The sequence below is a fragment of the Lichenostomus cassidix genome, chromosome 1, assembly GCF_008360975.1.
Source record: "Lichenostomus cassidix isolate B80296 chromosome 1, HeHo_3.0, whole genome shotgun sequence".
Lineage (NCBI taxonomy): Eukaryota > Metazoa > Chordata > Aves > Passeriformes > Meliphagidae > Lichenostomus > Lichenostomus cassidix.
Genome location: NC_139479.1, coordinates 66,713,521 through 66,731,586, shown reverse-complemented (window position 1 = coordinate 66,731,586; position 18,066 = coordinate 66,713,521). Strand labels below are relative to the sequence as shown.

General features: G+C 40.4%; 1 protein-coding gene across 3 annotated transcripts in view; it reads right to left on the bottom strand.

Moving 5' to 3' along the window:
- STARD13 (StAR related lipid transfer domain containing 13) overlaps nt 1-18,066 on the bottom strand; it is a 285,297-nt gene that overhangs the window by 35,840 nt on the left and 231,391 nt on the right. For all 3 annotated transcript variants that reach the window (XM_085061629.1, XM_085061638.1, XM_085061646.1), the window contains one exon: nt 290-361. In XM_085061629.1, coding sequence (XP_084917755.1) covers nt 290-361 — 72 coding nt within the window. The remainder of the gene's footprint in view (nt 1-289; nt 362-18,066) is intronic.

Genomic DNA, 18,066 nt, shown 5'->3' with positions numbered 1-18,066 from the left:
GGAATAGACTCATGTTTTTTGGTATTTTGTACTTGTTTTTACTAACCTTTGAGGTTTACACAAACTATGTCCCTTTCTTTTTTTTTTTTTTTTTTTAACTTCCCATGGCTAAAAGGGTAAGAATCTTACTTTTCTTTATGCACTGGTATGACTCCTGCAGCTGAGGCTTTGTGAAGCATCCAGCCATGGCCATAACTCAGTCAAATGTGGAGTTGGCCGACTGCAAGCTCTCCTGGCAAGAGCCCAGCACACTTTCAGAACCGCACAAAGAGGAGAAAGACCTACTTACCCTCATAGAACTGAGCATATTGGGGAAATCCAGCTGCACGTAACCAGTCACACGCTTCCTTTGCTTCGATTTCTGAGCAAAAAGAGAAAAGAGAAAAAAAGTTCACACTTCACCCTTTTGAATTAGAAGTTCTTGTAATTACAAAGAAATAACAAAGAAATTCGGTAGTATCTATTTGCTGCTTAAAGTGCTGTCATCACTCTGAAGTATTTTTTTATAGCAACAGAAGAGAGTCCCTCTAGGAAATCTGCCTGTCTCCACAGGACCCTGGGGTGCACTTAGCCCTTTGACAGCTGGGATGAAGTGTTAACCATCTCCTTGCAGCAGAAGTTGCTCGGCCGGGTTTGTGGTTCTGTGATCTACCCTCCCCAAGGTAAGCTGTTGGTGAGAGGTGAAGATGGAGCAGGGTGAAAATGGAGTGACAAGGAGCAGGCACTGCATTCTCTCCTGTTCTGACATTTCTCACAGAGGAAAATGCCATGTGAAATCTACAGGCTGCTCTGCCAGGAAAACCCCAGTGCCATGATACTGAAGTGACAATTGCAGGGGCACCTCTATTTTTACCAAGCTCCATGGGCTCATTTTCTGGACAGCAGTGTGCTGGGCTCAGCTCTGCCCAGCACCTGCACTGCCTGCATGTGCAGCTGCTCCTGGACCAGCTGGAGGAACAACTGGAAATAGAGGCTCATCCACACAAATGTGGTTTCAGGGGAAACATCTCCTTGCTGTGCAAACCTAGATCAGGATCTACCACTTGAACAGTTTCAGATCAAAGTCAAAGCACATATCTGTACCTCTTACATTTGCAAAACATGAAGAAATACAGTGTGCAGGTGTTGAAGAAGGTAGACATTTTATGTTGCTTATTAATCAGCTTGAATGAAGCAGTCAAGGGTTTTAGCACATTTGTGGTTGTAAAATCTAGACAGCCATAATACAAAATCCTAACTGTAAAGCAAGCAATGGAACTGGAATATGATCGGGCTGAGTTGCTCTTCTGCATATTTTGCCTTGCATGTGAAAAAAATCCAGTTGTAAGTCAGTTTTCTACTAAAATGCATTTTTATAGGCAGGAGATGCTGGCATGAACTTTTGCCCATGTAATTCTCATAAGATCACTCATTATACCCGTAATGACTTTACCCACTGAAGATCACTATAAAATCTGCTTTGAATATACTCTGCACTATGTGACCCACACACCTTTCTGATCCCCTAAATAATGAATCACACCAGAAAATTTTGTAGCAGAGATCAAAATTCAGAATACAAGGTCTATGTATCAAAAGCTTGATATCCCAAAGACGATCAGACAGCCAGGAAAAGCTCCACAATGGTCAAAATCATTAGCAGTGCTGAAAAGGATTTACCACGAGGTCTTCATTTGCTTTGACATTAATTCATGTCAAGGCCAAAAAACTGAGTATGAAAGTACATTCAGTTCTTGACACTGCACAAAAGAATAAGCAGCTTACATAAAACGTGGCTCTCACTACTGCACATCTGTGTGCTGAAAGCACATCTCTATTATGTTCCAGTTAGACTGAGTATTTCTATTAAATGCTTGGAAAAAAGACAAGTCTTTATACTTTTTTTCTTTTGCTTAATTCAATCTCATGAAACACAGACGAATCAATCCCATTTCAAAATGTATTTTACAACTCAGAACAGCTGTATGTACATTCTATCTTCATCTGGCCTGGAAACAACTGACAGAGGCTGTGGGTGATGGAGAATGCTACCATTTAATGCTCTTATACGCTTATCATATTTCAATGTTTTTTTGCAGTTGGCTGCTCAGAGGAGCTTGCTGAGAAATATTCCTGCAGCCCAAAATCTAAAAAATCTCAGGTTGCAATGGGTGAGTAATTATAGGGAATAAACAAGAGAGTAGATCTCACTCTTTTCTAGGCTTTTGTTTTTTTGGTTTTTTTTGTGGTGTTTTTGGTGTGGTGATGGTGATTTGGTGTTTCTTGTTTTTCTTTTTTCTTTTTTTTTTTTCTATATGAGGTTGTTTGCAACAGACTGTATTCAGTCAAATATCATTGACTGATTAACTTCTGCCTTCACAACTTTGACTCAGTCTTCTCCATGAAGGCATCTGTGGGGAGTATTCTCATTTTCTGAATGATTATCTCAGCCTTGAGTAAGATTTGTTACGCTTCCAGGATACTGGGTCTCAAGACACATATCAGTGCCCAGTTCTCTTCCATATCTCTCTTTCTGGTCTTACTCAGAGGGCAGCAGGAGGAGAGAAGTGCAACACGCTGCTGGCACAGCCCAAAAGATGACTTTGCTCATGCAAGTGTATTTCCACTGGCTAATGGCACCTGTTGCAGCTATTCTCCTCTTGGTCACTCCTACAGTTTAGGTGAAAAGGCACAACCAAGTGTTCACTCATCAGCAGACATCAAAGGCTATTCCTACTCTCTTGTACTGGAGAGATATACTACTTATAGTTCAGAATGCAATACGGATGCTTTTGTTACTGGATACTGCTGGATACTGCTGGATACTGCAATGTTTGAAAAATAATTTGAGATGCTAAGTTTAGCCTTCTCTTTCTGTGCTCATACCCTAATATTTGCTTTTTCTTACTTGCTAGTGGAACATTAGTGAAGACTTCTTTGGGAAGAGATCTGCATAGCAATAAAAAGACCTCACTGAAAGTGTCAGTGAAGGCTGGTAGAAATACTTTTGGCAGTGTTGTTCCAGTTCTCTTCCTATGTCCAGGCTATCCCATGTCCCATGATCAGCACAGGGGTCTGATCCTGCCTGCAGCAGATGCACTGTCTTGGTGCAACACTGAAGGACCTGGAAAACCTCATGTGTTCCCAGGTGGCACCAAGGCAGTTTGCCAGCAGCACAGGGGAGGGCTGTCATGCTGAGAACAGTGATTTTAGACAGGACATGATTCAAGGGTGGCAGGAGCCACAGCTCCTCCCATTCCTACCAGAAGCACATGAGCCACCACTGACCCATGAGCAGCACCTCACTTGGCAGGACCCAAAGGCTGCTTGCCCCAGCACACCTGATGGTGGGTTTGTTCACATGCACTACTGCTCTGCTCTGCTGCCGGAAAAAAATTAGGTGTATTTTGCCTACTGCTTTCCACTTGCTTGGGCAGCAGTTAACAACAATCACTAGTTTTTAAGGTTGTTAAGGTTATAATTCAGTCACAAATATTGACAACCATCAGAATTCTCACAGCACTTAAATTCTACACCAGCTCCTGGCTAACCTTTCAGAGACCCAGCTCAGTGCCCTAAGCTGGTAGAAAATGAACCCCCCAAAACTAGGGATGGTCTGCTGCTGGATTAGCAAACTGAGTCAAACCCTCTAAGGGTCTGGTTTAGTCTACATTAGCTGCATTTTACAAGCCCACCAAAGTCAAGGCACTGAAACAGTCCTTCCTCACATGAAGGAGCCCAGGAGAACAGTCTAGAAAGTTGTTTGGAGAAAAGTGCTTTGTCAAGAGAAAATCATGTAAGTAAATTAATTTTCTAGCTTGGAATCCTATCACTATCTACAAATATCAATGGTAAGATCAAGTAACTATAGTCCTTTCCCTTTCCTGTCTAGATATCAGTATTTCATCTTATTTCTGCCTTTCTGCCACTGTCCCTGTCTCTTCTATCTTCTGTTTTGGTATTTCTCCCCATTTTTTTTTAAACTACACTTTTATTTAAAATTCAGATGTCCCTTTGCATGATGCAGTGAAAGATTTAGCAACTAGAATAAATAAGGTACACAATTACCCCATCTCTTGTGTTTATGTCAACTTTATGTGATAACCTTTATCATTCACGTGTCTGTAACAAATCACTGTTTATGGTCACTTTTGTATTCCACCTGTATCGCTCACCAATTAAATCTAGTTTATTAGACTCAGATAAAATATCTGGGAGTGTTAGAGAAGATGTTTAATCAATTAATGGGAAAGGAGTGCATTTTACTGTGCAGCTACATCAGTGAGCAGATGGTAAGTCTAGTGTTACCAACCAAAGGTTAACATCAACTTTTGGTCCTTGTCTTACTCCTTCCTTCAACAGGAGGAAAACTGTTGGGATGACAGTTTGTGCTGCATCTTCCAGAACAAAATCTACCTGGCATTCTAGGGTCAGTTTGGAGGATCAGCTCAACCCAGGGCTGTAAAACACCTTTTACTCTCAGGAATTGCTGCAGACCTCTGTGAAAGGTAAACCAGAGCACACTCCTGGGGAGGAAATGCCGATGATGTCTTAGATCTGAGGCGTGCTCAAGGTGGCTGTAGACACTGAGACAGCCTTGTCTCAGTGCATCCCTTGTCCTGGTGCATCCCTTGTGTCCCATAAACCTGTCGAGTCACCAACAAGCAATGTCACCTCCCTGATGTCTTCCCAGAAGAACGCTCATGAGGGAAGATGGTATCTTAAGAAGTTCAGTTCAAAAGCTGTATGAGAATAGGTCCAGTGTGTTTCAGATTCTTCTTGCAGCCCACCCCAAGATACTTCAATGGCTACCATTACTCTCCTGTCCTTATATCTCACAGTCTTTAGAATATTTATATATGCAACTCCTCTTCTTATCTTACAGATGGGAATTTAAAGCACTTCAGAAGCACATAAACAGGTTAGAGGTAAGGTTGATGGTAATTAGGTGCCTGACACTTATCAGGCCACAAAAATAAGGCTGTGTCACTCTCCAGTTAATATTAATGTGGTCTGGACAATCCAAATTCCAAATTTCTGATACTTAAATGCATCACTCTACCACCCCTCAGCTACGATGTAACACTAAAGGCTGATAGGCTTCCACTGAGTAGCATTTGCAAAGCTTCTTCAGAGCTAAGAAATTCGATTATAGGAGAATGTAAAGGTGCCAAACTGGAAAGAACAGGAATTTATTTCCAAATACTGGGAAAGACGACTTTTCAAGTCACACAGGAAACTCACAGCAAAACAAGAGTTCACATTTGAGCAACCTGGTCTAGTGAAAGGTGTCCCTGCCCCCAGCAGGTCCCTTCCAACCAAAGCCATTCTATGATTTTATGATTCCATGATCTACAGCTTGCAAGGAGCAGGTCAATACCTTAATTACTGTATTATCATCTCACTTCACTAGGGCAAAGCAGTTGGTGTAAAACAGAGAAAAATTAAAAACTTGTCATTTTGCCTAAGGAAAAAGCCCCATGCAATTTAATGAAGATGGATACAATATTCAGTCACCTTTCATTTTACATTGTATCGACCAGAATTCCTTAAAAGCCGAAATTCTAAAGCTTTATTTGTAGTACGGCACACATTTCTGTGCAGAGGATATTGGTGTCTCTCAAGTTATTTAGTCTTTTGGCATAATTTCCTGAGAACTCCATTACAGGGAATGCTTTTAGGTACAGGTCTAATGGTTTACCCCATTCCCTTCCATTCTGTAGGACTTTTCCAGAATAATTCCAATAATAACACAACAGCAATTGTACGACGCAGCCGTAAAATTACCATTTATAGTACAAATATATAATAAATAAAATAAACCATAAGCATACAATTAATTTATATGTTTTACTGCACTATGGTGCATACTCTTCCATAAATCCTGATAATAAGGTTTTCAAAAGTGGAATTTCATTGGAATTATTTTATATCATGCCATATAATTACTATTAGAGACAAGGTTATGTTTTGCAAGGAAGGGACAAATAAAACTGTCAAAGTGTTATTTTAATAGTCCTTAACCTTTCGTGGAATATTGTGGTACTAGTAATATAACAATAAAATATGGACCTTTTAAACTACTGCAGCTGAATATAATTTAAATGCCAATAGAAAAGAATCTTTCAAACTCATGAGCAGTTTCTTTATGTGTAATTCTTTACACTTGGTGAATAATAGTCAGATGATGTCCATTCATAATCTGACTTCTTAGAGAGGTTGAAAATGAGAAGCCTGATTATTTATGGACGTGAAAAAAAAATCTCATATGCTGAGAGATTAAAAGAGTGTGACTGTTTACCTTGGAGAGCAGATGAATAAGAAAGGGTTATGCTAAAAGGGTATAAAGTTAGGGGTAACACAAAATAGGAAATTGGGAACTACTATTCACTCTACACACAGCACAAGGGCAGAGAGATTAATAAAAAAGGAGGAATAAAAAAGAATGAAGACAATCTGAACTGACAGAGAATTTTTTAAAATACAATCTATAAAATTAATTGCCAAAGGACACTGCTGTCAGGAGATGAGTTGGAGCTGGAATATTATTTGTCTACTCACTACCACCACAGATTTGGAAAAGAATTCTCCAGAATGGAATAAATTAAACCAAACTAAAGATGATGCTACAAAAAGGCTTTTTCGCAATGAGATGATCCCTTATACAGCTTTTCCTTCTGAGCTAATGACATTTCTCTTACTCACACATGGTCTGGGACTGTATAAAATGTTTCTTTCAATGACTTCAACAATTGTTCTGCTCCCAACTACAAACAAATTCTGTACAACCCAGCTGGGAGACTTCTCATCAGCCTTTTTTCTTCATCAAGGCTGCATTTCCCAAGAAAAAAGGTGCGTTATTCCAGCAAGGAGTTAGGAAGCTAAGCCCCCTTGGGTGAAAGGATTATGCTGAATTCCTTTCCCAGATTATTGGGATACTGGTAAAACTGGTATATCTGAGGTTTGCAGCAGGCTCATCAAGCACAAAACTTTACAGGTCTGGGAACAGCACCTGTACTAATATTTTTTACATCTAGATATCATCAGAGCTAGGTGTACAACACAGTGAGTTTCCTCATGCAAATAACAAGAAGGTGGCTGTGCAAGCAGCAACAGGGAAATCAGTTTGCAGTGCAGGGGAGACCTTTGAACAACTTGCTGCACTCCACACAATCTTTAAACTGAGAGGTGACTCGCAGGGGCCACGGAAGCAGCCAGCAGAGCAAGCCAGCAGGGATGCAGGGACACAATAAAGACCTTAGGAGTAAGAAATAGCTGGAGGGACTCCCACTTCAGGGCAATTAGCCACCCTACTAGGCAGTCAGCACTGTTCCTAGAAATCTACCATAAAATTGACTCCATGGGGAATTCTCCCATTATGTAGACTTCCAAGGAACTCTTTCTGGTAACAGGGTGTACAGCACCATCAGGCATCTAAACATAAGAATGAGATTTGGACACCAAGTTGTCTTAACATTTGAAAGTTTCGGACACAACATTAATAACACTGCAAAGATGTTTAACAGAACTAACTGATACTGAAAATCCCATCCATGTTATATGACCCTGTTACGTGATAAAAACAAGAGATTCAGGTCTTCCTTTGAGTGAACTCCTGAGATTTTTTGTTGCTCCATATCATCATCATAATTCCTATTTACTGCTGCTTTCCCTTTCTCCTTTCCTTTCCATGTCTTCCACTCTGAAGTCACTTAAAACTAACTTTCTGTCATTCATTTCTCTGACATCTTTGCTACCCACATGCCCAGTTTATACAACCTTACTCCATGCTAGTTTGTTTCCCATTTTTTGCCATCTTCCTTTCAAATTCCTGAAACAGAATTTTAAATCCCTCCTAACCCAAAAAAATCTCTACAAGTATCACTTTGAAGCCACTTCTCTTCTTAGCTTACAATTGATTTGTACAATGCAGCACTTTGTGATGACACTAATAAAACAATAGCTTGCAACCCACATCTCATCTTGAGGCACTTTAAACGGTTATAAAAACTGAAGAGAAAGTTATAGATAGGGATCACTTCATCCTTGGGTGAAATGCAGCTGCATTAGGATGAAAAGCAGCAGCTGCACAAAAGAATGATGCAGCAGTTTATGACAAGAAACAAGGAAAATACTTTATCCAGCTGAAACCACTAACAGGATTTATGAGATAGATAAAATTTGCATTATATATATATGTAGGGAGCTGACAAGGACATCAGGGTCTCCTCCCTTTAGTCTTGAGAAAAATGCTCTGGTACTGCTAATGGACAAAAGTGATTAAGAACTTGATTCCCTTCACATCCTCCTCCTTCTCTATTAGGATTTATATTGCTTTTCTTGCCTTCTGAGAGCCCCCATGAGTCTTGGCTTCATAGAGACTTGAAGGACAGAGTACCACCCATCCATTCTTCAGTACCACACTGCCCTTCCCACCTATTTGGACTGTCACTCAAAAGCTGAGAGAACTGTTGACTTGAGAATTAACAGAGCTCTGATACATGAGCACTGTATGCCCAACTGAAAAATGTGTTTGGATAAAGGTCTGGAAAATGTGAGTCTTTAAATACTCTAATATAAAGTATATAATATTTTTAATGTAGAAGGAACATTATCAAATAGGTAGAGAAAAGGTAACAATCTCTTTTGAAATAGATCCCTTGGGATCTATTTCAAAACTTCTGGTGACTCATAGAGTCACTATGGGACCAATTTTGAAAACACACTTTTCTTTTACAAGTCTCTGCATTTGAGTTCCCAAGCTAAGAGATCTAAGCATCTAAACTTCCACATATTATGGACCAAAAAGTGGTGTGAAGATTGAAATAGCTGCTGAACTCACATTGAAAAGGGAAGCATTGAGTCCAGCTAATATTTAGAGAACTTCCAAGTGTATGCTCACTTGCTACCCCAATGTGTTATAAAGAGATTTTTACAATGCACCATTGATAGTCCAATACTTACAGACATTATTAGTAAGTAGTCAAAAAATATTAGAGCTGTAAGTACCTATTCATGTTACATATTACTGTCATATATTCCTGTCATATTCTTCTACTGAATCACTATTGCTGAAGAGGGAAAGAGCCCAAGGACTACAAAACAGCTTTGCAGGAAACAACGTGGGGACACTAGCATGAACACAAGCAGCCATGTGCTCTCCTGCCAAGGAAGGCAGACAGAAAAGCTGGGCTGCAATAGCAGAGATGACAGCAGGCTGTGAGAGGTGGTTCTTACCCTCTTCTGAGCACTGGGGAGGCCACATCTGGTGTTATGGGTCCAGTTATGGGTTCTCCAGTAAAAGGAAAATATAGATTTACTGGAATGAGTCCAGCACAGGGCTATGAAGACGATTAAGGGCCTGGAGCATCTGAGAGATGCAGAAAGGCTGAGAGAGCTGTGACTGTTAAGCCTGGGGAAGAGCAGGCTCCGTGGAATTTCATTTGTGAGTACAAATATCTGAAGGGAGGATGCAGAGAGGGCAGAGCCAGGATGTTCTCAGCGGTGCCCAGTGGCAGCCAAGGGACACACACTGACACACACATTGTGATCTGTACATCATGCAACAATGCTTTCCTGTAAGCACTGGTACATGTTCCTCAGGGAGCTGGTGGAGGCTTCATCCTTGGAGATATTCAAAAGCCACCTGGACACAGTCTTAGGCAGCTGGCTATAGGTGGCCTTGCTTGAGCAATTGGGTTGGACAAGATGACCTCCAGATGTGCCTTCCTACCTCAACCATTCAGTGATTCTCTCATTATTTCAAGAAGTGTGCAAAAATAACCCCGAACTGAACCAACAGTAAGGGGGAAAATATCTCCATCATACTTTTCTTAGTGGAGAATTTCAGATGAAGACTTGCTGTAAGCTCCTCTATACCCCTTCTTGTCATGAGGAAAACTAGCACTATTGATTTTTGAACCCAGAAAGTCACAGGAAGAGCAAGAATAACACCAGGGAGAGGAACAGCTAATAGGAAGGAATATGTATCAATTCCAACTGTGCCACTACTGGAAACTTGCCATAACTTTATACTTGGAATTATAAGTGTTATTATCTTTGTAGCTGGACCAAATCTTTTATTAGATTGCTAATACTTTAATCACTAGAGCAGTAAAGTCTTCAATCTGTACACAAGGTATGTTTCTTCACTGCACATAAATTGCCCAAGGTGTTTTGTCTGGTCCTCTGCCCTTGAGATCTGGTTTGAATTTGGATGCAGCAGATGGACCCCACTACAGGCAGCTTGCAGCTACCCTCTGTCCTTTCAAGGTTTTGAAAAATGTAATCTCTTGCAAGGCTAGGGGAGATTTCCAGACAGCCTGAACTCAAGCAGCACACAAGATGTACAAGGTCTCTGGGGCGCCCTGATATTCAGAGGGCTCTCAAGAGGAAGTAGTGCTGGTCAGACCATAAGTTTCAACTCTCATGGGTATTCATAACTCTAATTAAATACAAAGATTTAATGTCTCTGGAAGTCAGTGTTTCCAAGCTCAGTGTCCTAAACTGGAGGTCAAGTTTCAGACTTCAATGCCTTGCTTAGATTTTCCACAATACCCGATGTGGTTTGCATGTGTGTGGTACTGAAGTTAATTGGTCAGACAGTAATTGGAGCTCGGCAGATGAAAGGCACTATGGAATGCAGGAGAATGCTTCATGTGATAATTTGAGTGCAAATGTAAACAATACCCCAAAAGATAGATGTTGTCATCATAAACTTTCTCTCTGAATTATGCAGATAAGTAGAACAAAATGTAATTCCTTATCAACATATTAACTATTCTTTGATTATGCCCTTCATGTTCTGTAGATGTTCAAATTACATACGGGCAATCAGATACACATCAGAGAAACTACCCATCTGAGGTGGTCTTCATGCTGTGAATTTATATTAAATACTGAACATTAATATGAAAGTAACTCCCCTTGGAGATAATACTTTGATGTATTAATAAAAAAGACTTCTCAGTTCTTGTTTATCATAAATTAAGATTAAAACACTTTCTTTTGCAGTTCTGTGTGAGATGAGTAATTTGTAGTGCCAGGAACATTGATAAAACACAGCACATACAGCAGAGTTCAAATATTGAATACTGAGGTCCAAATCCACGTCTTGTGCAGAACAAATGCAATGCAAAGTGCTGAGCTCTCACCTGGTGTTATCAGGGTTATCTGCCTTTATCAGCTGATTAACACTACAAGCAGATCTGTCTCTACTCCACTGTTTTCTTATCACCTCTTATCATGAAAGGGCCTAGGGAAAAAGATGTCCTGTGTATTTCTTCTGAAAAAACCTGGACCCTGAACAGCACATTGTGACTTAATTCACTCAGTTTGCAAGAAGCTGTCATCTCCATACTGCTCAGGAACAGGAGGGCTAACATTATCCTGAAAATACAGGGAAGAGCTGTACTTACAAACCCAGATATCTTTTTCTGATTCACAACCATATCACTATTACTACCATTGAAATATATCAACATTATTGACATTTCACCATGCCTCGAGACTGTAGTGAAAAATCATTTATAAAATGAAGGTTAACTTCATTTGTGGATAGCCACTGCATTATTATGACTGTTTCTGAGAGGGTCAAACACCCATGTCTGTTTAATGCTTTCTTCCAGCTGCTATTTACTACAAGAACATCACTAATGAGAGCTACCAAGATGTCTTTTACGACTGTATGAAGAAATGAAAGATCAGTAAATGAGTACTCAGCACAAATTATTATTTTCTTTTACTGGACATTCTGAACTTGGTCTAACTTCCTTTTTGGAGTTGGATTGATCCTATGTCACTGCCAGACATATAAGCTGGCTCTGCCATGAGCAGGGGTTGGGCCAGATGACCTCCATTGTTTGATGGTTCCACCAACTTTTAGAATTATTTCAGTGATGAAAGAAATAACATGCTTATGGAAAGATGTTATTGTGAACTAATTTTACCCTTTGCTTTGACTATGCAGTGCTGTAAGAATGGTGGAGTCACACCAGTGAGTGCTTCAGCATGATCTAGTCCAGAGCCACTAATTACATGGCTGTGTGCTGATCTTTGTAGAGTCATGAGAAAAAACAAAGAGATTAAAGGAAACAATTACTCACCTACTAAAAAAAGAACATCTTTCCTCATTCTGTTTTCACAAAAGCCCCCATTTTTATGAAAGTGCATTCCAAACACTTCTCTCCAACACGTAAACAGTACTAAACGTGGGAAAGTCAAATTAAAGCTCTTTTTTAGAGAGCAGTGGAGCTACTGCTCAGACAGCTGCTCAGTTTCCATCATCCATCATGTGATGGAAATTTTATTTAATTTTACTGAATAGATACAGACAACTTTCAATATACAAGGCCAGAATTTTAAGGGTATTTAAATTTCTGAGATGGTAGGGAGCAGATCTTCAAAGATGTTTGAAGTATTTAACTCTCATTTACCTCCTCAAGCACCTTTGATTAAGATTTATCCGATCCTGTCTTCTAATACCAGGTGGCTACAGACATTTGTTGTGCATCCCAGCTAACACACATCTAAATCCTTTCTGAAAACCCAAAGGGATGCTACAGAGGCAACAGTTTTACCAATGAACTCAAATGTTTTGGATATGTGAACTAAGAAACGTCCATGATTTTTCTTCACGCAAATCATTAGATTTTTTTTGTTCATTCCCCTTTACAATGAAAGCTGCAGTCCATATGGCTACAGAGCAACACATAGAAAACAGGCTAAAGCAATTCTTACATGATAGCTGTACATAAACATTCATTCATACTGGAGGAAGGAAGGAACAGACAACTTGGCTATGTTGGTGTAGTTATTATTTTTAGCCTTTTGGCTGAAGCATCTAGTTTCCTTTCCATACATTTTTAAATAGAAGGCCCTGGGGGTTTTATGTGCTCCTCCAAGTAAAGAGCAGACTTTTAATGTAGCGAAAATACTGATTTTCCATTCTGCAGCTCACCTAGGTCTGTTTCCACCTATTAAAGCCATAGCACAAAATAACTGTTTCCTCTAACACAAAATTCTGCTAGGGCAGAAGTAACACTGGGTATCCATAGTACTGACACTTCTCATTTCCTTACCCCTGTTACACTGCAGAGCAAATGAGAGCCAGATTCAAAAGAACCATGTAATTACCTGACAATAATCATTGCCAGCAATAAAGCAGAGCTAGCACAGAACTAATTAGCACACCACCCAGGACTAGCAACAGTCTGTACACTTTTTCCCTGTTATTTTTAGCTACAAGCAAGAAGGACATAAAATGCTCCTTTATCAAATAGCATGAAAGAGCTGAGATAAGTTGTTTGCAGTTATCACTTTATAAAGCTGGACTCTGTCCTTCAGCTATGTGCCATATATTACCCTGAAAGAAGACAACAGGAAGGCTGGAGACCTACCAGTGCTTGCTCCCTGCCAGTGCCAGAGAGTGGATGGAACTGTGGGATACCTGGTGGGAGACACCAAAGCACAAGCCTCCTATTTTCATGTCAATGTCCCTTGCTGGATAACAGGAGGGAATACAGAAGAGTTGGCTCTGCAAATGGCAGTGAAATACAGACCCTGTCACTTTTTAACTTGCTGGATGAATTTCAAGCATTTCTTAATCTTCCCATAGCTAATGGGAAGTCAGTTGGACAGTTTCAGTTGCCATCTCATGGATGGAGTCCCTTTGCCCTGACTGCTGGAGAGCAAATTCCCACTTGTCTGAATCACTACTGGCCTGACTGTGGGCAAAGATGGTTTGGTCTCTAGACAGTGCTAGCAGCTAGATGTTTGGAAAGTAAATGACTAATCCCTTGCCCAGCTAGACTTTCGGTGGGAAATGAGACACGTCACTTAACACTTACACTTCAGTTTAAAAATGGAAAAATTATTCTTCCCCCCTTAGGAAGCAAAATTGTGAGACTACATATGCTGAAGTGTGTACTATGCTCAAAATATACTCCAAATCCATGAGGGTCACATGGTTAGCTTGCATGAGTTGGTCTTCTTTTACCACTTTAACAATGAGGTAGACTCCTAAACTGGAGAGTTTTTAGTTCTACTAAAGATTTAGTCCAGCCATTGGCTAATCTCTAAATTTACTTATTTCACAGTATCTTCTGCACACAGACAGACACAAAACATTTGCCTTTCCAGCAGATATTACCCAGTTGGAGTTAGAAGTTGCCTTAAGCCATGACCTGATTCTGGATCAATTAGAGAGCATTCACCAGGAGATCAATGAATATAACTCCATGCCATAATTCAAGGTCAGTTTAGTCCAAGAGAGAGGCTAGTGAAGTAAAAATAAACAAATAAAGATCATGGGTTTTTATAAAAACTGAGAAGAGTGCTGAAGTGCACACTTGAAATATTTCCTCTGAACTCCGCAGCGCAGCTGGCACACCACGGGTTTCACACTTGGTGCTTGTTCAACGTGTGCTACGTGGATGCACCAAGTCTGCACACACACACTTGCCAAGCAGAATGACAGAGGTAATGTGACTATTTCTGAAAAATGAAGTGTTTATGGCTTGCTCAGTTTCAGAGTATGTTTCATAGTCTTCAACACTCACAACGTGTCACTCATGGGCTTGCGACATATTCCCTCTGAACAGAAGCTGCTTTGTGCTCATCACTGAAGAAGCATGTGCTGTGCAAGTGCCATACTGTATTTTGGCAGTAGCTGTTAGAAGTAAATTTACAGAGGATTAAGGAGATGGAAGGCAGCATGCCTCACACTGTAATTCTGCAAAGCATTAAAATACCCTGCTTAAAGAAGAGATGAGAGATGGCTGCTGTTCAAAATCTTGGGGCCTGAGGTTCAATTTGTTTTGACCAAATTTCCGTTTGGTCCTTGAGAAATCACTGAACAACAACAGCTGCCCTTGCCCAGAAGGAGTGAGGACACCTCCCTCATTTGGATGTCACCTCCAGCACAAGGTGGGAGCCATTCCCAGGGACACAGACCCACTCAGACCTGCTCCAGCAGGAAGCTCCTTCCTGCTGCTGCTGTGCTGCCTCTGGGATCAGCGTGGGGCCCTTCCCCAACTCCAGATGTACTTCATGAGGAACAGGATTCAGGGGCTGCTCTGGGTTTATGTCCCCTCAAGGCCAGGAGAATGAAAGTATGTGCTGAGGACATGAGATGTTTTTGGCTGTCCAGAGCTACAATAATGACATACAGATATGCAGATAAACACAAAGATTGAAAACTGGTTGTGTATGCTTTGAAGGAAACTTTATTTTCCAAGTATATTCTTTTTCTAGACTTGACCTTGGTCTGCACTTTTAAGAATCTGACATTTTTTGATGGTTTATTTCACTTTCAGATTTTGGCAGGGTCTAGCCTCAGATATGCCAGAAGTATGATGAGATAAGTTATTCTCCAGACAGAAACAGAAGCAGAAAGCAGGCAGTTGCCTACAAGAGATGGTCTCTCCTACAGATTTCATCATAAAAAATGCCTGGATAAATTTTTGAAAGGAGAAGACTAAAACTGACAACGAAATCTCAGCAAAATGGCAGTTAAAGACTTCAAATAACCACCTTAGAGCCCATATGTTGCTCTGAAACCACTGGTTAAAACTGAAGACACTATAAGGAATTTTGATTTAGGAGATGGGCTATATTTTGCAGGGAGTGTTGGAGTTTTAAAGTTTCTCATGATGTTTTGCCTGATGCTTTGCATTTTGCAGTGGTTTTTTAGGCTGTAATGGTAGTTAGAGATGCAAGACCCACAGTATTCTGTGGCTACTGCATCATGCTCTGAAAGCTTGCCTATTGCTAAGAAATCACATTGGTGTACTGAAAACTACAGTTCCATATTTTCTGGTACAGCTTGTTCTTTAAGGACAAACAATAACCCAAACAAATCAGCCTGAATGCCAGTGCTTTACCTGCACTGGAGGATGTGCAGGGAAGGCAACACTGCCAAAATGTAAAAATTATAATTGTGATGCTCCATTGGCTGACTCTGATTTTGGGAAGGGAGCAGGGGCTTTCATTAATCTTTCCACAACTTCAAGCCAAAGTAAATTTGAGGCTGCTAAAAGTAGCCTCAAAACTGAGATTACAAAGCTACTATTTGCTGAATGTATTTCAAAGCATTTCCTTCATTCATTGTTTACCAATCTGGCCTTTCCTCATCGGGGTAGAAAAACATAATGAGCGCTTATCACCTGCAAGCTCAAATCCCACTGGAAAGAACTTTTTCATGAAAATGTTATTGTGGTGAGGACTTTCAGGGAGTGTTGGAGTTTTAAAGTTTCTCATGATGTTTTGCATTTTTCTTCTAAATGAACAGGAAAAAACTCATCTGGCTCTCATTTGAACTCTCAATAGACTTTAGAGAGGAAATTCCAACCAGAGCTGTATTCCTACACCTCAGATATACATGGGAATGATGCAGCATGCTTGTTTCAAAGCAACAGCAGCCAGAAGAAGCAGAGCTGGGTCAGTGGCACACCCACGTGTTCCACACAGCAGTAAAGGTCTCAGAAGAGGGGCTGGTTTTATAAAAAAGCCTTCAATAGGACATCTCAGAACTTAAATATCTAGATGGCCTTCCTTCACAGCAGCCATTCCATCATGCATGCAGAATATTTATTAAAATACTTGGGGATTTTCAGATGTAAAGAATGGGAATCATCTCACCTATCTGCAACTGCATTGGAACTATTAATCCTAGGTGCTGCTGAAGGCTAGGGAGGGGAGGTACTTCCTTTAAAATATTTATCTTATCTTAATGTCTGAAAGAGGTAAAATGGCTTGTACATAGAAAGAGCTCATTCTTCCCTATAGACTATTCAGAGAATTTGGGAGGAACAGGCATATACAGCTAAAGACATTCCCAGTTAGAATCTTATTTGAGGCATATCCTGTTCATGTACTGTGTGACTTAAGGTCTCTAATTCCACTTATTTGCACCTGATATTCACCATTTGCAGTGATGGCACAGTGATCTGTATCCATGTTTGCAATGGGATTTGAGATTTATGTAGGAACATTCCTGTGTAGGTGCTCAGTGTTTACCACAAACAGCATGCATTTCCCACACAAAGCATATCGTGGAATTAGCTACCTGACCTCAAAATCCACTAATCTGAAACATAAACAACCAAGTAAGTACTTATGTTGTTCACCCCCTAATCACCACCATGCCTTATTGATGAACAATTCACCTGCTGGTTTCTGTGCATCGTATGTATATCTCATCAGAATTAAGCTCTGATCATCAAGTTTCCCCCTGCAGCTAATATTATACATTCTTGATATCCAGCTTTTCTTAAGTGTTTTATATGATGAAGTATCTCAAGCTTATAAATAACTCCCAGCACTTTTAAACTTTAGAATTTGCCAGCAAAATGCTTTTCTTTCCCTAAAAATGTGGGCTGCCTCTGGACAAAGGTGTAAGCTCAAAACCTGAGGCTGGTTCCAAGTTAAAGTCAGGCTGAGGGCAGGTCTTCCCAGACAGATGGGTAGGCATCTCCACTTCCCAGGTCCCTAAGAGCCCTGTTCCTAGCTCTCCCTAGATGTTAACAAGTGAACTGATTGCTCAGTGCACAACAGAGACTAATGTGAGAACGTGATCCTGGCAGAGCCTCACCAGAGGATTCTTGTAATTGATGTGAAGACAATATAACTGATTTGTAGACACATCACTCTGCACCACGCTTGCTGTATCAGCTTCCTACAACTGTTGTTGATTGCCTTCTTCCCCAAGCAATTTTTTCTCTCTCAGTTTAGAAACTCTGGGAAGGAACTTGCAATAGCAATTTGTTTGTGCCATGCCTATTTGGCATGCTGTGCCGCACTCTTACACAAATAAACAGGGAACACGATGTAACACCACAGCAGCAGATTTAACTAAGATCCAATTGTGCTTGGTGCCATCTGAATGTGGGAAGAATGTTCTCTTAAATGAAAAATTTTCAACAGAAAAACAAGTTCACCCTTCACAAGTATGTACCATAACATGGGACAATACATCATCTTTGACTTATGACTTCATTGGTAAGAAATTGGCCTGTTGGAGCATTTCTCCTCCAGTAGGCAGCTCTGCCCTATATTGTTTCTTCTGCACAGATCTGAATTTGGGGTGTC